The 16,258-nt window shown below is 40.4% G+C and overlaps 1 protein-coding gene across 2 annotated transcripts in view; it reads left to right on the forward strand.

Moving 5' to 3' along the window:
* The window catches only part of slc43a1b (solute carrier family 43 member 1b), a 57,971-nt gene that overhangs the window by 36,405 nt on the left and 5,308 nt on the right, over positions 1–16,258 (forward strand). For both annotated transcript variants that reach the window (XM_044190404.1, XM_044190405.1), the window contains exons 9-14: positions 12,081–12,227; positions 12,512–12,547; positions 14,432–14,564; positions 14,907–15,036; positions 15,180–15,253; positions 16,056–16,179. In XM_044190404.1, coding sequence (XP_044046339.1) covers positions 12,081–12,227; positions 12,512–12,547; positions 14,432–14,564; positions 14,907–15,036; positions 15,180–15,253; positions 16,056–16,179 — 644 coding nt within the window. The remainder of the gene's footprint in view (positions 1–12,080; positions 12,228–12,511; positions 12,548–14,431; positions 14,565–14,906; positions 15,037–15,179; positions 15,254–16,055; positions 16,180–16,258) is intronic.

Consider the following 16,258-nt stretch of genomic DNA (forward strand, 5'->3'; position numbering starts at 1 on the left):
CTTCTCTTCTTTTAGTCTCATTTGCCATCTTACTTTCCTCTTTTTGTCAGTGCTGCAGGCTCACTGCGAATGACACTCGATTCTATCGCCCCTCTAAAAAATAAGATAAAAAAACAAAGGAGGTTAGCTCCATCAAGCTCCTCTCCTGTAGAATCAGCTCCCAGTTTGGGTATAGGAGGCAGAGACCATCTCCACATTCAAGAGTAGGCTTAAGACTTTCCTCTTTGATAAAGCCTAGACTGCCGGGAGACTTCCCATGATGCACCTCTTTCCTCTCTCCTCCACTCCCTCTCCATCTGTAAGCATTCTTATCCCATTACTGCATGTTACTAACTCGACATCTTGTCTCTCCCGTAGTTTTGTGCTTTCTCGTCTCTGTCTTCTCTCCTTCTGTCGCTTTCAGCACGTTTTTCTGCCTTCAGAGATGCAGAGTCTGGATCTGATTGCAAGGCACCTTCTGTTCCTGCTCAACAACCGCTACTACAATTATTATTATTAGTCTTATTACTATTATTATCATTATTATTGCTATTATTACCACTACATTATTTTAAAATTCAATGTGAAATTAGCATTGCACTACTCTCTCTCTCTCTCTCTCTCTCCAGCCCAACCTGAGTCTGGCTTTGTCCAAGGTTTCTGCCTCTTAAAAAAGGAAGTTTTTCCTTGCCACTGTCACCAAGTGCTTGCTCATGTAAATAAATATAGAGTACAGTGTATTCAATTCAATTTTATTTATATAGCGCCAATTCATAACAGAAGTTATCTCACTGCACTTGTCCCATAGAGCAGGTCTGTAAAACTGAATAATGCACAAGTAAGATAATCACTGGCAAATTTTGATTCTTGGGTGGTCTATGCCTTTAAAAGAAATGACAATGATTTGAGGGTGCATTGTGGATTTACAGTTTGAAAGTGAGCATAGCCTAGGATGGTTCACCCAGGAATGTGTGACATGAAGTTATCAAATTTTCAAATAAATGATGCTTTCCTGTCTATATTGGTGCACATTGACTGAAATGTTTCCTATTCAGTATCCCCATTGAATTCTTAGAAGATAGCCTGCACACAAATTATTCTAAACTGTCAAATCCCTTTCATCATTCGCCTCAGCAATGGAACTCTCTCCACTGTCCCTGCATTCTGCCTCTGACTCACTCTCAAGTGCCTAGATATCGAGAGGTGGTGGAGTGATAATTATTGAACAGTATATATTCTTTCCCATTGATAATCATGAGAAGTCATACTGAACGTAAATACAACCGACTCTTAAGTACTATTCTATGACATTGTAAATTTAGAGTACCCAGTCCCAAGCAGTATAGCCAAAAATTGCTCCTCAAAAAGTAGAATGTTAGTCAACTAGCACGTAAGTGTAAAATAAATAATAATAGGAAGAGCGACACAGACTGACTTATTGTGACTTGTTGTGATTGTCTATGTAAGTCCCCATCCACTCAAAAATGTATTTTTCTTCTTGTTCCTATCATTGAATGTTTAAGTCTCACTGTGCAGAATGATATATGTGCAGAGTTTGACATTAGAAGGCTGTTTTCACATTAATCTACTGAAAGTGGAAAGTTTGTCTGTACTAATTGAAAATCCAGTTTTTATGGGGCGGGCCTATGAGCATGATTTGAACTAGTCTGGAAGCCACTTCTGGTCACACTTACACAAGTGTGATGTGGAAACCTGAAACCTCCAGTGCACATACACTAATACTTGACTTTTCAGTGAAGTAGGAGACATCTGGTGTCCAACAGTTAAACTTTGTAAATAAAAATAATTACATATTCATAGATTCTGGAATTCTAAATGAGGGAGGAATACATGTCATTTTAAGGATTTTAACAAGATCATTTTGTGGAAAAATTACACAAATTATCATTCAAAGTAGAGTATTTTATATACATCTTAAGGGGATCTTTAACATCTAGCTAACGGTGCACTGAAAACTCCAGAGTTGACAACTATCTACTGGGGAAGGGCAATTCATAATGTCTTTCACACATCGTTCACTTCATATTATAAGACGGTGTAGTCCCTCATTCGTCCAGGAGTGTTCTATCATAGAAAAGGTTTCAGTCGTAGTCATCTGGACACTGTTTTCAGAATCAAGACGTTTCGGCTCCCATTCGGAAGTCATTCTCAATTGTGAAAAAATGGGACGGGAACTAGAAATTTAAGCTACTCTGTGTTACATAAGCCCCGCCCTCAGGAGGGAATCTGCCTGAGTATCTGTTAATAGCTACTTTCACCTGAAACTGACCTAATAGTTTCCAAGATGGCCCAGTAATCAGTAATCAGGCCTATTGTTTTCTGGCTGCATCTACTTCATCACTGTTAAGTACCTGATTAATTAATTATTAATTATTTCTTCACAATTGAGAATGACTTCCAGATGGGAGCCGAAACGTCTTGATTCTGAAAACAGTGTCCAGATGACTACGACTGAAACCTTTTCTATGACACTTAATATTATGCGCAAGCGAACCTATGCACGTGAGCTGAGCTCTCTTTTCAGAGCTAATTATCTCGATTAACAGAAATCGACGCCGCGTTCATGGTAACTGTAAACTATTTTGTGACAAGGTTTATACATGGGCCAGCCAGGCTTTTATTTGTCAAAATGGGGTGCCCCCTGGCCATTACAGCTCAGCTGTTAGTTAGCTGAAGTTAACTGATTATGACCAGTGATGACTTATTTTCCTCTTTAATAAAAACCCCTCACGAAACCAAGAGATCCTCAGCCAAAAAGTAGACCAGTGTATTCTACAATCAAATGAAAACTAGCCTGAGCTATTTTTTTCCTATTACTGGGGCCTCGACTCTCAATATATAAAAATATGTATAAATTCAGTATTGTAAGGCACAAGCAAGTAATCAATATCCTTTTTTCAGCACAACATGGGCTATTTGAATATGTATGCTGCAGTGATATCACATATAAAAATGTTATAAGACCAAAAAGTCAAAAGAAAAGAAAACCAGAATTTGAACTATTTACTCATTTTCCACAACAAACAACTATGTGCTAAAGCTACATTTGTAGCCCAATGCTTCAAGTGAAAATAAATATATAATGACATGACAAACAGAAATATTTACATTTTTATCACATTTTTTCCATATTCGTTTAACTATCTTGACACCTTTACTCTTTGAAAGTCGCTTCCGTGTTGCAGTAGACATCTGAACACACCGGACACAGCATAGATCTATCAAATTACGTTTTGTAACCATCACCGGTGCAGTGCTTTGCACACGGCCAACCACCTAATAACACAACTTGTGATTGGAGAGGAAAGAGTCAACATGGCTGCCAGCAATTTCATTCACCAAAACAGTAGCCTAAAGGGTTGTTTGTAAAGTCGGCATTAGATAAATAAGTACATAAACCCACCGAGGGACTGAGGACGCCACACTCACTATGATCACCATGGTTTGTTGATTTTAATTTTGCTTTTAACACAATGCAAATTCATGTACTCCTGCAACGGTTTCTGGACTTAGGGGTGAGCAGGGGGCCTTGTGAACTGGGTCAAGGATTTTTTAACTGACTGCCCATAAAGAGTCCGTGTTAAAGAAGTACTCAATTAATTTAAATTCAATAGGCTTTATTGGCATGACATGTTGACAAAGCACAATTACGATTATGATAGACAATGAATGAAAGAACGAATAAATCTGATTACACAAATGTGTTTACCATCCCCTTAAACTCCATTTCATTCATTTAAGATATTTCAGCCAAAACAGGAGTCGAACACCCCGTGGTTTACAGCTTTCATATGATGTCACCGACTGACACCGAAAACAGCCAATAGGAAGAGAAAAAACGTTGTCCCTGGATCAGGGAGCATATCATGTCAAAAAAGCTTATGGTGAGCTGGATTCCTCTTGCAGCGGTGACTAAGGATCATGGGTAATGTAGCCTACCCTTCTGCTATCCAAAACTGACAAAAAATACTTTATTTCTCAGAATCGAAGGAGAAATAATCTAAACTGATGGCCCTAACATTAACCTATCTTACTGTTGAATTATCAAGGACACTTTAGTGTTTTAGTTTTGAGAAATGTTGAGGTTATCATTGAAAAAAAACCTTAACATGGGAATTAACCGTGAGGAAAATACTTCTGGGCAGCAGGTCCTCGGTTCTCCAATGGAACTGATGCTCACAGCGTCTTATAGCGGCGCAGTCAGGTTAATACTGGAGTGAATGGACGGCCGGAGCAGTTGCTCTGAGCGTCTAATATTGCTGCGGATGGTTTTACATTGGAGTTAATTGAAAGCCCGGTGTGTCTCATGAGACGCCAAGGGGCGTGACAAAACGTCAGGGAACGGGTTATTTTATCTGTCTATATATCTCTGTCCTACTGTTTGTCTCTTTTGTTGTGGCATTAAGTGACATATTTAGCAGCCACAGCTGCACACTCTTTTCCCCCAGAAGGAGGGGTAATTTCTGCCTTTCTGTCAGACTTCTGAATTCGGGGCAATTTTGGAAAGAATTCCTTAATATTTCTGTATTTTGTTAGAAAATGTTATTCTGTCTCTACAGAGCAGCCTGAGGTCACTCAGTCTGAACACTGTCAGTGTCTTTCTCAGGTTATCAGTTACTGTGGTTAGGTAGTCTACTACAGTAAACTGTCTGCTTAGGGCCAAATATGTTTCTTGAGTGTGTGATATCCTTCCAATAGGTGATGTATTTTTCTTAAGTTATAATCTGGTCAGGTCTAATCTAAACGAGTGATGGTGTAACTGCCCCGAGGCTGGCTGTGTCGTAATGCACGATCACTGAACCCCAAAGGCAGAACACAACGGAACAGAGCTGGGTATATTTGTTTTTATTGTAGCGGTGCTAATGTCTGTACAAGAAGTCTGCCGTAGTTCTCTGTCGCCCCCTGGTAGCCTGGCCTAGCCTGGTAGATATGCAGTGGAGACTGATGAATGATTGATATCAGGTGTGCCGGTGATCAGCAGCAGGCAGGAGATCAGGAAGCCAGACCAGAACGCACACACACACACACACACAACAATGAACAGGGGACAGCCAGGAAACACAAGGAGGGGAAAGCACACTGCAGCAGACAGGGATCAGGGGGGAAATAGAGGCTAACTATAACAGGCTGGGGTTTGTGATGTCAGAAGGTGAAAGGTCAGCCAGCCTCAGGACCAGTTTGGTGTGGGGACTCCTTTCTATAACTCTCGGTAGGCAAGCGCTGGTAACAGGCAGGGTCACTTTTTAATATGGCTGATATATATCTTTTTTTTGATACTCTCTGATGAGGTTGTTCTAAGGGGCCACGCAGGGCTGTGTTTTATCACCAGTACTATTCTGTGTACACCAATGAAATGACACTGCACAACAGCAATTTCAAGTTATTTAAATATGCTGATGACAGTGGGTCTCTTCCACAAAAATGATGATGTCTGTGATGTCTGATCCCTGTCTGGACATGAGACGCACAGCGGTTGGAGCGTGTGATGTTTGATGATTACTGTCTCTGTGCTATGATGCCCTCTAAATCCTGACTGAAAATCCTCAAATAAACTATTGTTATTTAGAAAGTCACAACTGATTGGCGACTGCTTTCTCAAGGATCTTAGAGAGAAAGGGAAGGATAGATATAGTTGGTTGAAACCCCTGGATCAAGAGTGGGTTTTTTAAGAAGAGGTTTAATTACAGCTACTTTAAAGGATTGTGGTACATAGCCTGTTAGTAGCCTGTTAGTAGTATCCAGTAAAGAAGTGCTAACTAAGGGTAAAACGTCTTTAAGCAGCCTAGTTGGAATGGGGTCTAAGAGACAGGTTAATGGCTTAGATGAAGACATCGTTGAAGTTAGTTGAAGAAGGTTGATGACTGTGACTCCTGGGGTTGTTTTTGTTTTCCTCTATTAATGATGAGTAGTAGGCTGCTCTGGCATTGCGGAGGGCTTTCATATATGTTTTAAGACTAGGCTAAACAAGATTCTTCTGGATTGTTGGAACGCCATTTTCTTTAAAGTTTTTGCAATGTTTGCTTTAATTTGCAGGTTTGGAGGTTATACCATGGAGCTAACCTCCTTTGTTTTATTATCTTTTTTTTTTTAGAGGTGCAATAGAATCGAGTGTCGTTCACAGTGAGCCTGCAGCACTAGTCCTCTGTTATACTGAGAAATAGCATTGAATTAAATACAGATGGAATCACTTCATTAAATTTAACTACTTTTGAACTCCTGTTACACATAACACTGGCCTAGGCATTGTAACTTTCCTCAAGCAAGGGTGTGGGGGTTATACCATGGAGTTAACCTTCTTTGTTTTATTATCTTCTTTTTTAGAGAGGCATTAGAGTTGAGTGTCATTTGCAGTGAGCTTGCAGCACTATCAACAAGATGATCAATTTGGAAGGGACTGAAATTAGCATAGGAGACCTCTGTTATATGGCATTGAATTAAATACAGGTGGAATGACTTCCTTAAATTTAGCTACAGCATTATTAGATAGACATCTAGAGTAGGAGTTTTTGCCTAATGGTGTGTAGTCCTGTAATAGGAGTTTAAACGTTATTAAATAATGGTCCGATAATGAAGGATTCTGTGGAAAGACTATTAAATGTTCAATTTCAATGGCATATACCAGAACAAGGATGAGGGTGTGGTTAAAACAGTGAGTGGGTTTATGTACACTCAGACAAAAGCCAATCAAATCTAGTAATGAGATAAACACAGTACTAAGGCTATCATTTTCAACGTCAACATGAATATTGAAATCACCTACAATAATTACTTTATCTGTTTTAAGAACTAAACTTGATAAAAACTCTGAGAATTCAGATAAAAATTCAGAATAAGGACCAGGAGCGCGGTACACTATAACAAATAGAATTGGCTGTCGTGTTTTCCAGGTCGGGTTTGAAAGACTAAGAACAAGGCTTTTGAATGAGTTATAATTTAGTTCAGGTTTAGGGTTGATTAATAGGCTTGAGTCGAAGATGGATGCAACTCCACCTCCTCGGCCGGTGCCTCGAGGAATGTGAGTATTAATATGACTTATGGATTCATTTAGGCTAACATATTCTTCAAGACCCAGCCAGGTTTAAGTAAGACAAAATAAGTCAATATGATACTCTGATATTAAATTGTTCACTCGTACAGCTTTATCTGATCTGATGTAAGAGTCCACATTTAATTCTCCTATTTTGTTGTGCTATTTCAGCATTTTTGTTTAGGTTTCTATGTATAACTCAGACGGAGTTTTGGATGAGTAACTGCTCTGGAAGCACAGAGAAGCGTATAGGACTGCAATTCTGCTTCCTGAGTTGTTATGGTTTAGGTCCACTAATAAACTCGGTCAGATTTCTGGATATGAGCTGCTCCAACGAAAGTAGGATGAATGCAGTCTTTCCTAATAAGACCAGGTCTTCCCCAAAAAGTCCGCCAATTATCTGCGAAGCCCACATACAGCCAGCGGCGGAATGAAGACATGTGGCTAAACATGTCATCACTGTCAGGTTTAACAGGGGCCCAGAGAAAACTACGGAGTTGTCTTTGCATATGTACACACCGACTCAACTTTAGTGACCTCTGATTGGCGTAATCGGGAGTCGTTACCGCCGACGTGAATAACAAACTTGCTGTATTTACGTTCATCCTTTGCCAGCAGTTTTAAATAGGATTCAACATCGCCTGTCCTGGCACCATGAATACATTTGACTATGGTCGCTGGTGTTGCTAACTTGACGTTTCTAAATATAGAGCTGCCAATAATCAGTGTTGGTTTCTCAGCAGGTGTGTCGCTAAGAAGGGAGAACTTGTTAGAACCGTGAACAGGTTGGTGGTGAACCGTGGGCTTCTGCTTAGGGCTATGCTTCCTTCGGACAGTCACCCAGCCTCCCTGGTTTCCCGGCTGGTCGGGAGCTACAGGAGCTAGCTCTGGTCGGTCCGCAGTGGCTACTGGGGGCTGGCTAACTACAGCAGCTAATGATTGAGTTCCCATGGTGCGGAACTGCGTTTCCAATTCACTAAGCCTCGCCTCCAATGCTCCAAATAAACTACATTTATTACATGTACCATTATCACTAAAGGAGGCAGAGGAATAGCTAAACATTTGACACACCGAACAAGAGAGAGCAGGAGAGTGAGAGGGAGAGAGAGAAGCCATTGCTAGCATGTGAATAGCGTGTAAACTGTGGGATTAGAGAGAAAATCATTAAAAGAAGGAGAGAGCTATGAGTGCTTCAGCAGAACTAGTGTATGTTTAAATGTATAGCAGATAGTTAGTCACTATAATAAAGAATCGAACAAAATTAACTGTGATGAGCTAGAACAGCAAATATATGCTACTAGTAACACACAAATACTGGTGACCGGAAATGAGACAATGAGACAAAAAAGCAAGCATATTTGTCCACCCCATGTTGATAAGAGTATTAAATACTTGAAAAAATTCCCTTTAATTAATTTGTGATTTGCAATTTGCAATTAACTATGGACAATCATGATTAAATATTTTCGTCTGGACCAAACATCACCACAAGCTGTGCAACCGCCCCAGGAAGAGGGGGAAGAGATCCGGTATAAGAGCTAAGCTAACCCAGCTTGGACCTAAGGCAGTACCACTACTCAGCCTACTTTTGGCTAATGTCCGGTCGCAGGAAAATAAAATGGATTAAATAAGACTCAGGCCAACTCAGCAACGGGAAATCAGAGACTGTTGTTCCCACATCTTTACAGAGACCTGGCTTCACCACAACGTACCGGATCAAGCTATTGCACTTGACAGGTGGAAGTAATACCCTGGCCCATGTTTATAAAAACATTTCTGGCAGCTACAAAGCCCTTGCCCATTTTGGTTAATCAGACCATATTTCCCTGCTTCTCCTGCCAACTTACTCCCAGCTAATTAAGGTCAAACCGTCAGAAAAAACAGTTACAGTGTGGACAGTTGAAGCTACAGCAGCTCTACAGGACTGTTTTGAGAGCACAGACTGGCTCATGTTCAGAGATGCCGCCACCCAGGGGAACCACATCAATCTTGAGGAATATATCATCAGTGACATCATACATTGGCAAATGTGTTAATGATGTGCTGATCACAATGTAAAATCATTCCCCAACCAGAAAGCCTGAATGAATGGAGAGGTGAGGGCTCTACTCAGAGCCAAAAAGCTGCCTTTTGTTCAGGTGACAAGAAAGCTTACAGCACCGCCAGAACAAGACTGAAAGCTAGCATCAAGGAGGCAAAGCTGAGACATCAGGACAGACTGGAAAGAGACCTCAACACCAAAGATATGTGGCAAGTGATCCAGATCATCACAGGCTACAAAGGAGGAGCTCTTCCATCCAGAAGAGCCAGATGAGCTTCACACATTTTATGCTCATTTTGATCTCCTCAGCAATGAGTCAGCTGTCAAGTCCATTGTCAGTATCCACAGCAGATGTGAGAAGAATCCTGCTGAGAATTAATATGAGTAAAGCTGCTGGGCCTGATAACATCCCTGGCCGTGTACTAAGAATATGTGCAAACCAGCTAGTTGATGTTATTACTGATATTTTTAACAAATCACAGGAGAGTGTTCCCACCTGCTTCGAGACACCCACCATTGTCCCTGTGGTGACTAAATGACTACCGCCCTGTGGCTCTCACCCCCATTCTTATGAAGTGCTTTGAGAAACTGGTTCTCCAGTACATCAAAGACATCATCCCAGCCAGCATGGACCCCTCACCAGTTTGCAGCTTGGTCAGTGTCCCTCCAAAATATGACACTGTAGGTACTCCTCTAGAGTCATTTCTGAATGCCTGAATTCATTCTCTGCACTCCACCATTAATAATAGTTTTCTGTTTTAGTTTTTTGTGTGTAGCATTGTGACAACCTGGATTTCATCACCAGATTTCACCACCTGGTTACACCCCGATAACACCCATTTTTACAATCTACTCACCAATTTGTTCCTGGCTCACACCAGAATTCAACTCGCTTCTGTTATCTGGCACTGTTTCGTTTTTTGGAGGAACGGAGAGTGGGAGAGATTGGCCGGAGCTACACGCTCAATGGTGCAGTAAAAAACGTACAGTAGGAGGTTGTATAATCCCTTGCATATCATCAGCTGTATTCCAATCACCTGACTGACTTTGTAAGTGCACAAATAATTTTCTTTTACTTGAAGTTTTCTTTAGTTTGTTTTGTTGCTATTCATGAACTCAACTGAATTAACTTTGTTTACATTCACAAACTGAACCTGATCTTTATTTTTCTCTTTGGGCAACAGAATGTATCTGGACTTTAAAAAAAGTGTGAAAGAAACCCCGTAGTGGAATTTTGAGTTGGATTATTCTTTGTTTTGTGGACTTTGGCACTGTGGGATTTTGGGTTGTTTTGTGAATGTCTTTAAATATATGAATATTTAGTTTTTTCGCTAAAATCTTGTGTTTGTGGTGTTCTCGTTGCTTGTGGTCATTCAATGGTAGGGTGTACATTTTGATTGTGTGGAACATTTATAAAAGCACAAACAACTACAAAATGTGACTGACCAATCTTAAATGCCAGGAGAGAGACCTGGCTGGCACCCCTAACCAAATAATAAAAATTAAATAAGAGAACACAGAAAGTCAAACTGTCACAGCATGAAGGGACTGCAGCTTGCATTTCATTATACAACCCTATGTTGTATAATGATAAATCAATGAGTCTTGAACTTTATATTGGGGATTTGTAATGCATCATTACTGTACCTTGTTGTGAAACTCTGAGCCCTGGACTGTTAGCAGTCTTTTAGGTGCACAAAATTTGTAAAAGAAATCAATACAGTTTGACACCTCATCTGCTGTTTTGTGAGTTTAACCAGGTCGGTAGGTCCATCCCAACAAGTTCAAGATGCTTACCTAGTTACCTAGGAGAAAAAAAAACATGAGCATTATATCACTGTTGATGTATTTGAAAGCTGACAAAGTATGCCATTGTTTCCTTTACCTGTATTGGATTATGCTCTCTCTTTTCTTTAATATTGGCTCTCTTGGACTTGCACTGTGGACACTGAGCAATCTAAACAGACAGACATAATTTCAAAATTATGATGATAATGTTAATCCCCAAATTAATCCCCATACTGAAAACTAATTGTAAGCCTTTGAGCATACACTATCAGCAGGCATTATCAACATAAAATTGCCCAGGAGAGCTGCAGAACATTAGTCGGTGTTACATCCACAGACAGGCTTTCTGCATTTGCAAAAATACAAATTACACTCCTCTGAGCTCTACTGAACCTGAATGTGTACCAACTCACCCACTTAATTATGTATTTTTCTTTGCTGGTTGACCCCTCAGGATACCAGTTATGGAGTTTCAAATCCAGCACCTTTTTGAACAATTCTTACTATCGCTGTCTAATCGCTGTCCAAACTCCTCAAAAACCCACAAAGTTGTAACATGAGAGGGGTGAAGAGACCCACACACAGCTCTCGTCTTCACTCGTCTGTATTGACTGAGGGGATTACCAACAGATTGATGCACAATTAACCCACACAGACAAGGATCTGCATCACTCATTCCTCTTTTTGCATCACTGACTGCATAGTCTTAACATTGACCATTTCTAATACATATCTACAAGCAAAAATTTTATTACATGTTCTGAAAATAGAATACTGTAATAACTGTAATAAGACAAGAATGAAATTAGTTTTTCTCCAAATTAAATATTTTTGTCTGAAAATGAATCTGTCACATTTCAAACTGGTTCCTTGTTCTGCTGGTAGTGAATAACTATACAGTGAATTAGGATACCGATTCAATGAAAATTAGGACGCTGATGAATCAGTTACCTCCATTAACCTCTGAAGTTTTGCACGGTAATAATGTAACACCAACTCAAGGTCTTCCAGGGTTATGTACCTGTAAAATGCCATGTAAAATAAAAAAGAAACTGCGCAAACTGTTTTTTACAGTGCATACTGATAATAGTCCATGGGACTGAACTCCCAGTGAACTGTAACAATTTGGCTGAATTGTCTGAGTCCCTGGAAACTGCGTGACTCCCTGAGGGAGACAGCTGCTTTCACACATCTCTCTCTCTCTCTCTCTCTCTCCATCTTCAGACTCGGTGCCACTCTGTCATTCTATGTGCTCTCCCATCTTCCTGTGGAGTCTCATCACCATGGCAATGACCCAGCTAAGGCTGATCTTCTTCATGGGTGCCATGAACAAAATGCTGGAGTTCCTGGTCACGCATGGCGACCCCAACCGTAAGAATAATGATCTACATTAATCTTTTTTTTTTCAATTTAAATACTGCTTTGTTTTAATTGAACAAAACAATGACAAGAGCATTAGACAACAACACTGTCTCGTTTTCTTTGTCATCAATGAAGAAAATTATAGATGAAACAATTACAATCGTTTATAATGACAAGAGCTAGGTCAAAACTGATATTACCACTAATGTTGTGTACTTCATTCAAAAATTTTAGTAGAATTTGTGTTAAACCACCTGTGATTAACCTTGACCTGCAGCTATTGTCTCTTTCAGCTTCAGAAGAGCTGCAGAAGGAGGTGGAGGAACAAGGTAAGAGTCAAGATGTTCAGTGTTAAGAGTGGCCAGTCTGTCCTCGTGTTAACATATGACTACTATCTGGGCTGATGGGCTTTTGAAGACCAGTGAAGTTGCTAGAATGTTTTGACTGATGCTGCTGTGTTAGGTTTTGAGAGAGAGAGAGAGAGAGAGAGAGACACAGAGAAAGAGAGAGAGGGGGTTTTGGGGGAGGGGGGTGGGGCGAGGAGGCACAATGCAAATACCACCTAAAATGTTTTTTTAAATAGTAGAATAGTAATTGTAGTGTTAATATTAATAAATTAGTAATAATAGGAATGACAGCTATAGGAAAAATAATGTCAGTATTAGTAACAGAGCCAATAACAACACCTGTAGTAGCAGTTGTCGAGCAGGAACACGGGGGCAGCAGGTCACCCACAACAACAGATCCAGACTCTGCAGCTCTGGAGGCAGAAATACCTGCTGAAAGCGACAGAAGGAGAGAGGAGAAACGAGAAAGCACAAAACTATGGGAGAGAGAAGATATTGAGTTAGTAACATGCAGTAATGGGATAAAAGTGCATACAGATGGAGAGGGAGAGAAGGAGAGAGGAAAGAGGTGCATCATGGGAAGTCTCCCAGCAGTCTAGGCCTATAGCAGCATAAATAAGGGATGGTTCAGGACTCACCCAAGCCAGCCATAACTATAAGCTTTATCAAAGAGGAAAGTCTTAAGCCTACTCTTAAATGTGGAGATGGTATCTCCCTCCGAACCCAAACTGGGATCTGATTCCACAGGAGAGGAGCTTAATAAGTGAAGGCTCTGGCTCCCATTCTACTTTTGGAGACTCAAGGAACCACAAGTAACCCTGCATTCTGGGAGCGCAGTGTTCTAGTCAGATAATAAGGTATTATGAGATCTTTAAGATACGATGGTACCAGACCATTACGAGCTTTGTAGGTTAGGAAAATGATTTTAAATTCTATTCTGGATTTTACAGGGAGCCAGTGCAGAGAAGCTAAAATTGGGGAAATATGATCTCTTTTCCTAGTTCTTGTCAGTACACTCGCCGCAGCATTCTGGATCAACTGGAGAGTCTTAAGGGACTTATTCGGGCAGCCGGATAATAAGCAATTGCAATAGTCCAACCTAGAAGTAACAAATGCATGTACTAATTTTTAAAAAAGGCAGTCCTTGAAGTTTGTTTCTTGTGGGAGTTAAAGGATAAATCCTGATCAAAGATAACTCTGAAGTTCCTTACAGTGGTGCTGGAGGCTAGGACAATGCCATCTAGAGTAACTATATCTTTAGATAATGTGTCTCAGAAGTGTTTGGGACCAAGTACAATAACTTCTTAAAGTAAACGTAAAACGTCTTTAAGCAGCCTAGTTGGAATGGGCTCTAAGAGACAGGTTGATGGCTTAGATGAATTAATCGTCCAAGTCAGCTGAAGAAGATCGACAGGAGCAAAGCAGCCAACACACACATCAGGCTCTACAGCTGTTTTCAAGGTTCCTGTGTTTGAAGATAAGTCGGCACCGGTTGAAGGCAGGATCTATTGAAGACGCTGAGGTCATGTATTTTATCTGGGAATTTATGAACCTGGGGGGCATTTACAATCTACAGTTAAAAGCGTACACATTATTTTGAGACCCAGTGTTTTTCAACCAGAATTCACTATTTCTCCATCTGAGTTGTATTCCTAGCAGTGTGGAGAGGGCTTTGAAACACCATTTAGAACTTCATGTTGGGAAATGAAACCTTAATACATCTGGGTTTCATGACCTCAGTATTTCTAAAATCCTGACCACAGCCCTGACAATACTGTATGTAGAGCCTTCAATCTGTTTCCTATTTACTTCTCTCCATGCGTTTCTATGGACTATGGACACTCTATCGCTGCATGTCCTCCCCAGTTGGTTTCTACTCATCTATCTTCGGTACAATGCAGCTGCTGTGTCTACTGACCTGTCCTTTGATTGGCTACATCATGGACTGGAGGATGACGAAGTGTGAAGGGGAAAATACAAATACACAAACAGATAAGAGGTATGAAGAGGGTTCAGTGGCTTCTCTTTGGGTTTCGGCATTGTGTTGCTACAGTACATTTATACATTGTTGTATAGCAGTCAGAAAGACAGCTGTTTATTGTACAGGTTAGGCTTAGAAAATTTCGACAGTTTTGAATTCAATACTCACATGCCATGTACATTGAAAGAGTTATTGGCTGCTGTCCACACTGGCCCTGAAGAGATCCCTTACTTGACTACACTGTAAAAGATGAAGGACAAAATCCAGCCCTCTGGATAACAGCACAGTTTTATACTTCTGCATCTTGGACCCACACCTCCTCCTTAGCTGTAAGCTTCTTTTGACATTTGTCCCCTTCAGCCAATCAGATCCCCCAAAGAGAGACAGAAAGATCCAGAAACTGACCAATGCCATGAGAGCTTTCATCTTCACCAACCTCCTATTGGTCACCTTTGGAATTATTTCCTTGATTGACAACCTGCCCATACAGGTTAGAAAAATACTGTACAGGAATACAAAGATCAAAGTTCCCATGCATGCTAATACAGTACCAATACCAATGAATTTACAGACACACAGTGACACTTTTGATGATCATTTATAAATGTCGTTCTGTCTTTCTTTCTCTATTAGGTGGTGTCGTTTGTTCTGCATACCATAGTGAGAGGATTTATCCACTCCTGCTGTGGAGGGCTCTATGCTGCTGTGTGAGTAACACCACTGGCATCTTTAAAGCTGTACAAATAAATATTTTTATATTAACAATGGATCTGAAATGACTACGTGTAATGTGACGGGTGTTTGTAGTGAGAAACCCACAAAGAATTATCACCTGACTCTGCAATTCCCTTCAGCCCTATGGGGAACCATAAAGTTGGTGGCTAGCTTGTGAACATAGTGTAGCATTTAGCAGCTAAAGAGCCAGATGTTTTTTCAAGAATTGGTGGAGACCAAAACAGAGCTAAAAAGAGAATGAATATTGGACTTACATTTGTCAGATGGCCAGAAATACGACTCTAAATGGCCCACAAGTGTCAAAAAAAGTAATTAATGGAGGTTTACATTTTGAATAGAACAGTAAAAAAACAGACCACTTTAAAACATCTAATTCATTAAAACTGATCAGGCCAGCCAGTGCTCATGACAAAAACAGAAGTGCTTTAACTTCACAAACTGTACAGTAGTCTGTAAAGACGCTGCTGCAGTCAACTTCCAGATGGTTGGTGCGTATAGGCAAATGTATGACTGCTTGGGCTTCCAACTAGTTATGAGTACATGCTCTTTCCACAGCCTGTGCAGCACACATTTGAATTTGGTCAGAAGTAGATGTGTGCATCATTGACACATGCATTTTAATTCTCATGTTGCTGGTCAACTCTGTGGAATTGGTATTTGATCATCCTATTATGCTAGGTTTAGTATATTTTGACTGTGAATTAAGACATTCTTTCTCTTTCTTTTTATTCTCCTGTTGATTGTTAATCATTTCTATCTCCCATCCCACTCTAGGTATCCATCCAACCACTTTGGGACACTGACAGGCATGCAGTCAATGATCAGTGCTGCTTTTGCTTTGCTCCAACAGCCACTGTTCATTCTGATGGTGGGACACCTCAGTGGAGATCCTTACTGGGTAGGGAGCACACACACATGCACACACAATCAAAGAGATGGCAGGAGTATGCAAATACATATAACAGCTTTTATAACAG

The sequence above is a fragment of the Siniperca chuatsi genome, linkage group LG3 (assembly GCF_020085105.1).
Source record: "Siniperca chuatsi isolate FFG_IHB_CAS linkage group LG3, ASM2008510v1, whole genome shotgun sequence".
Lineage (NCBI taxonomy): Eukaryota > Metazoa > Chordata > Actinopteri > Centrarchiformes > Sinipercidae > Siniperca > Siniperca chuatsi.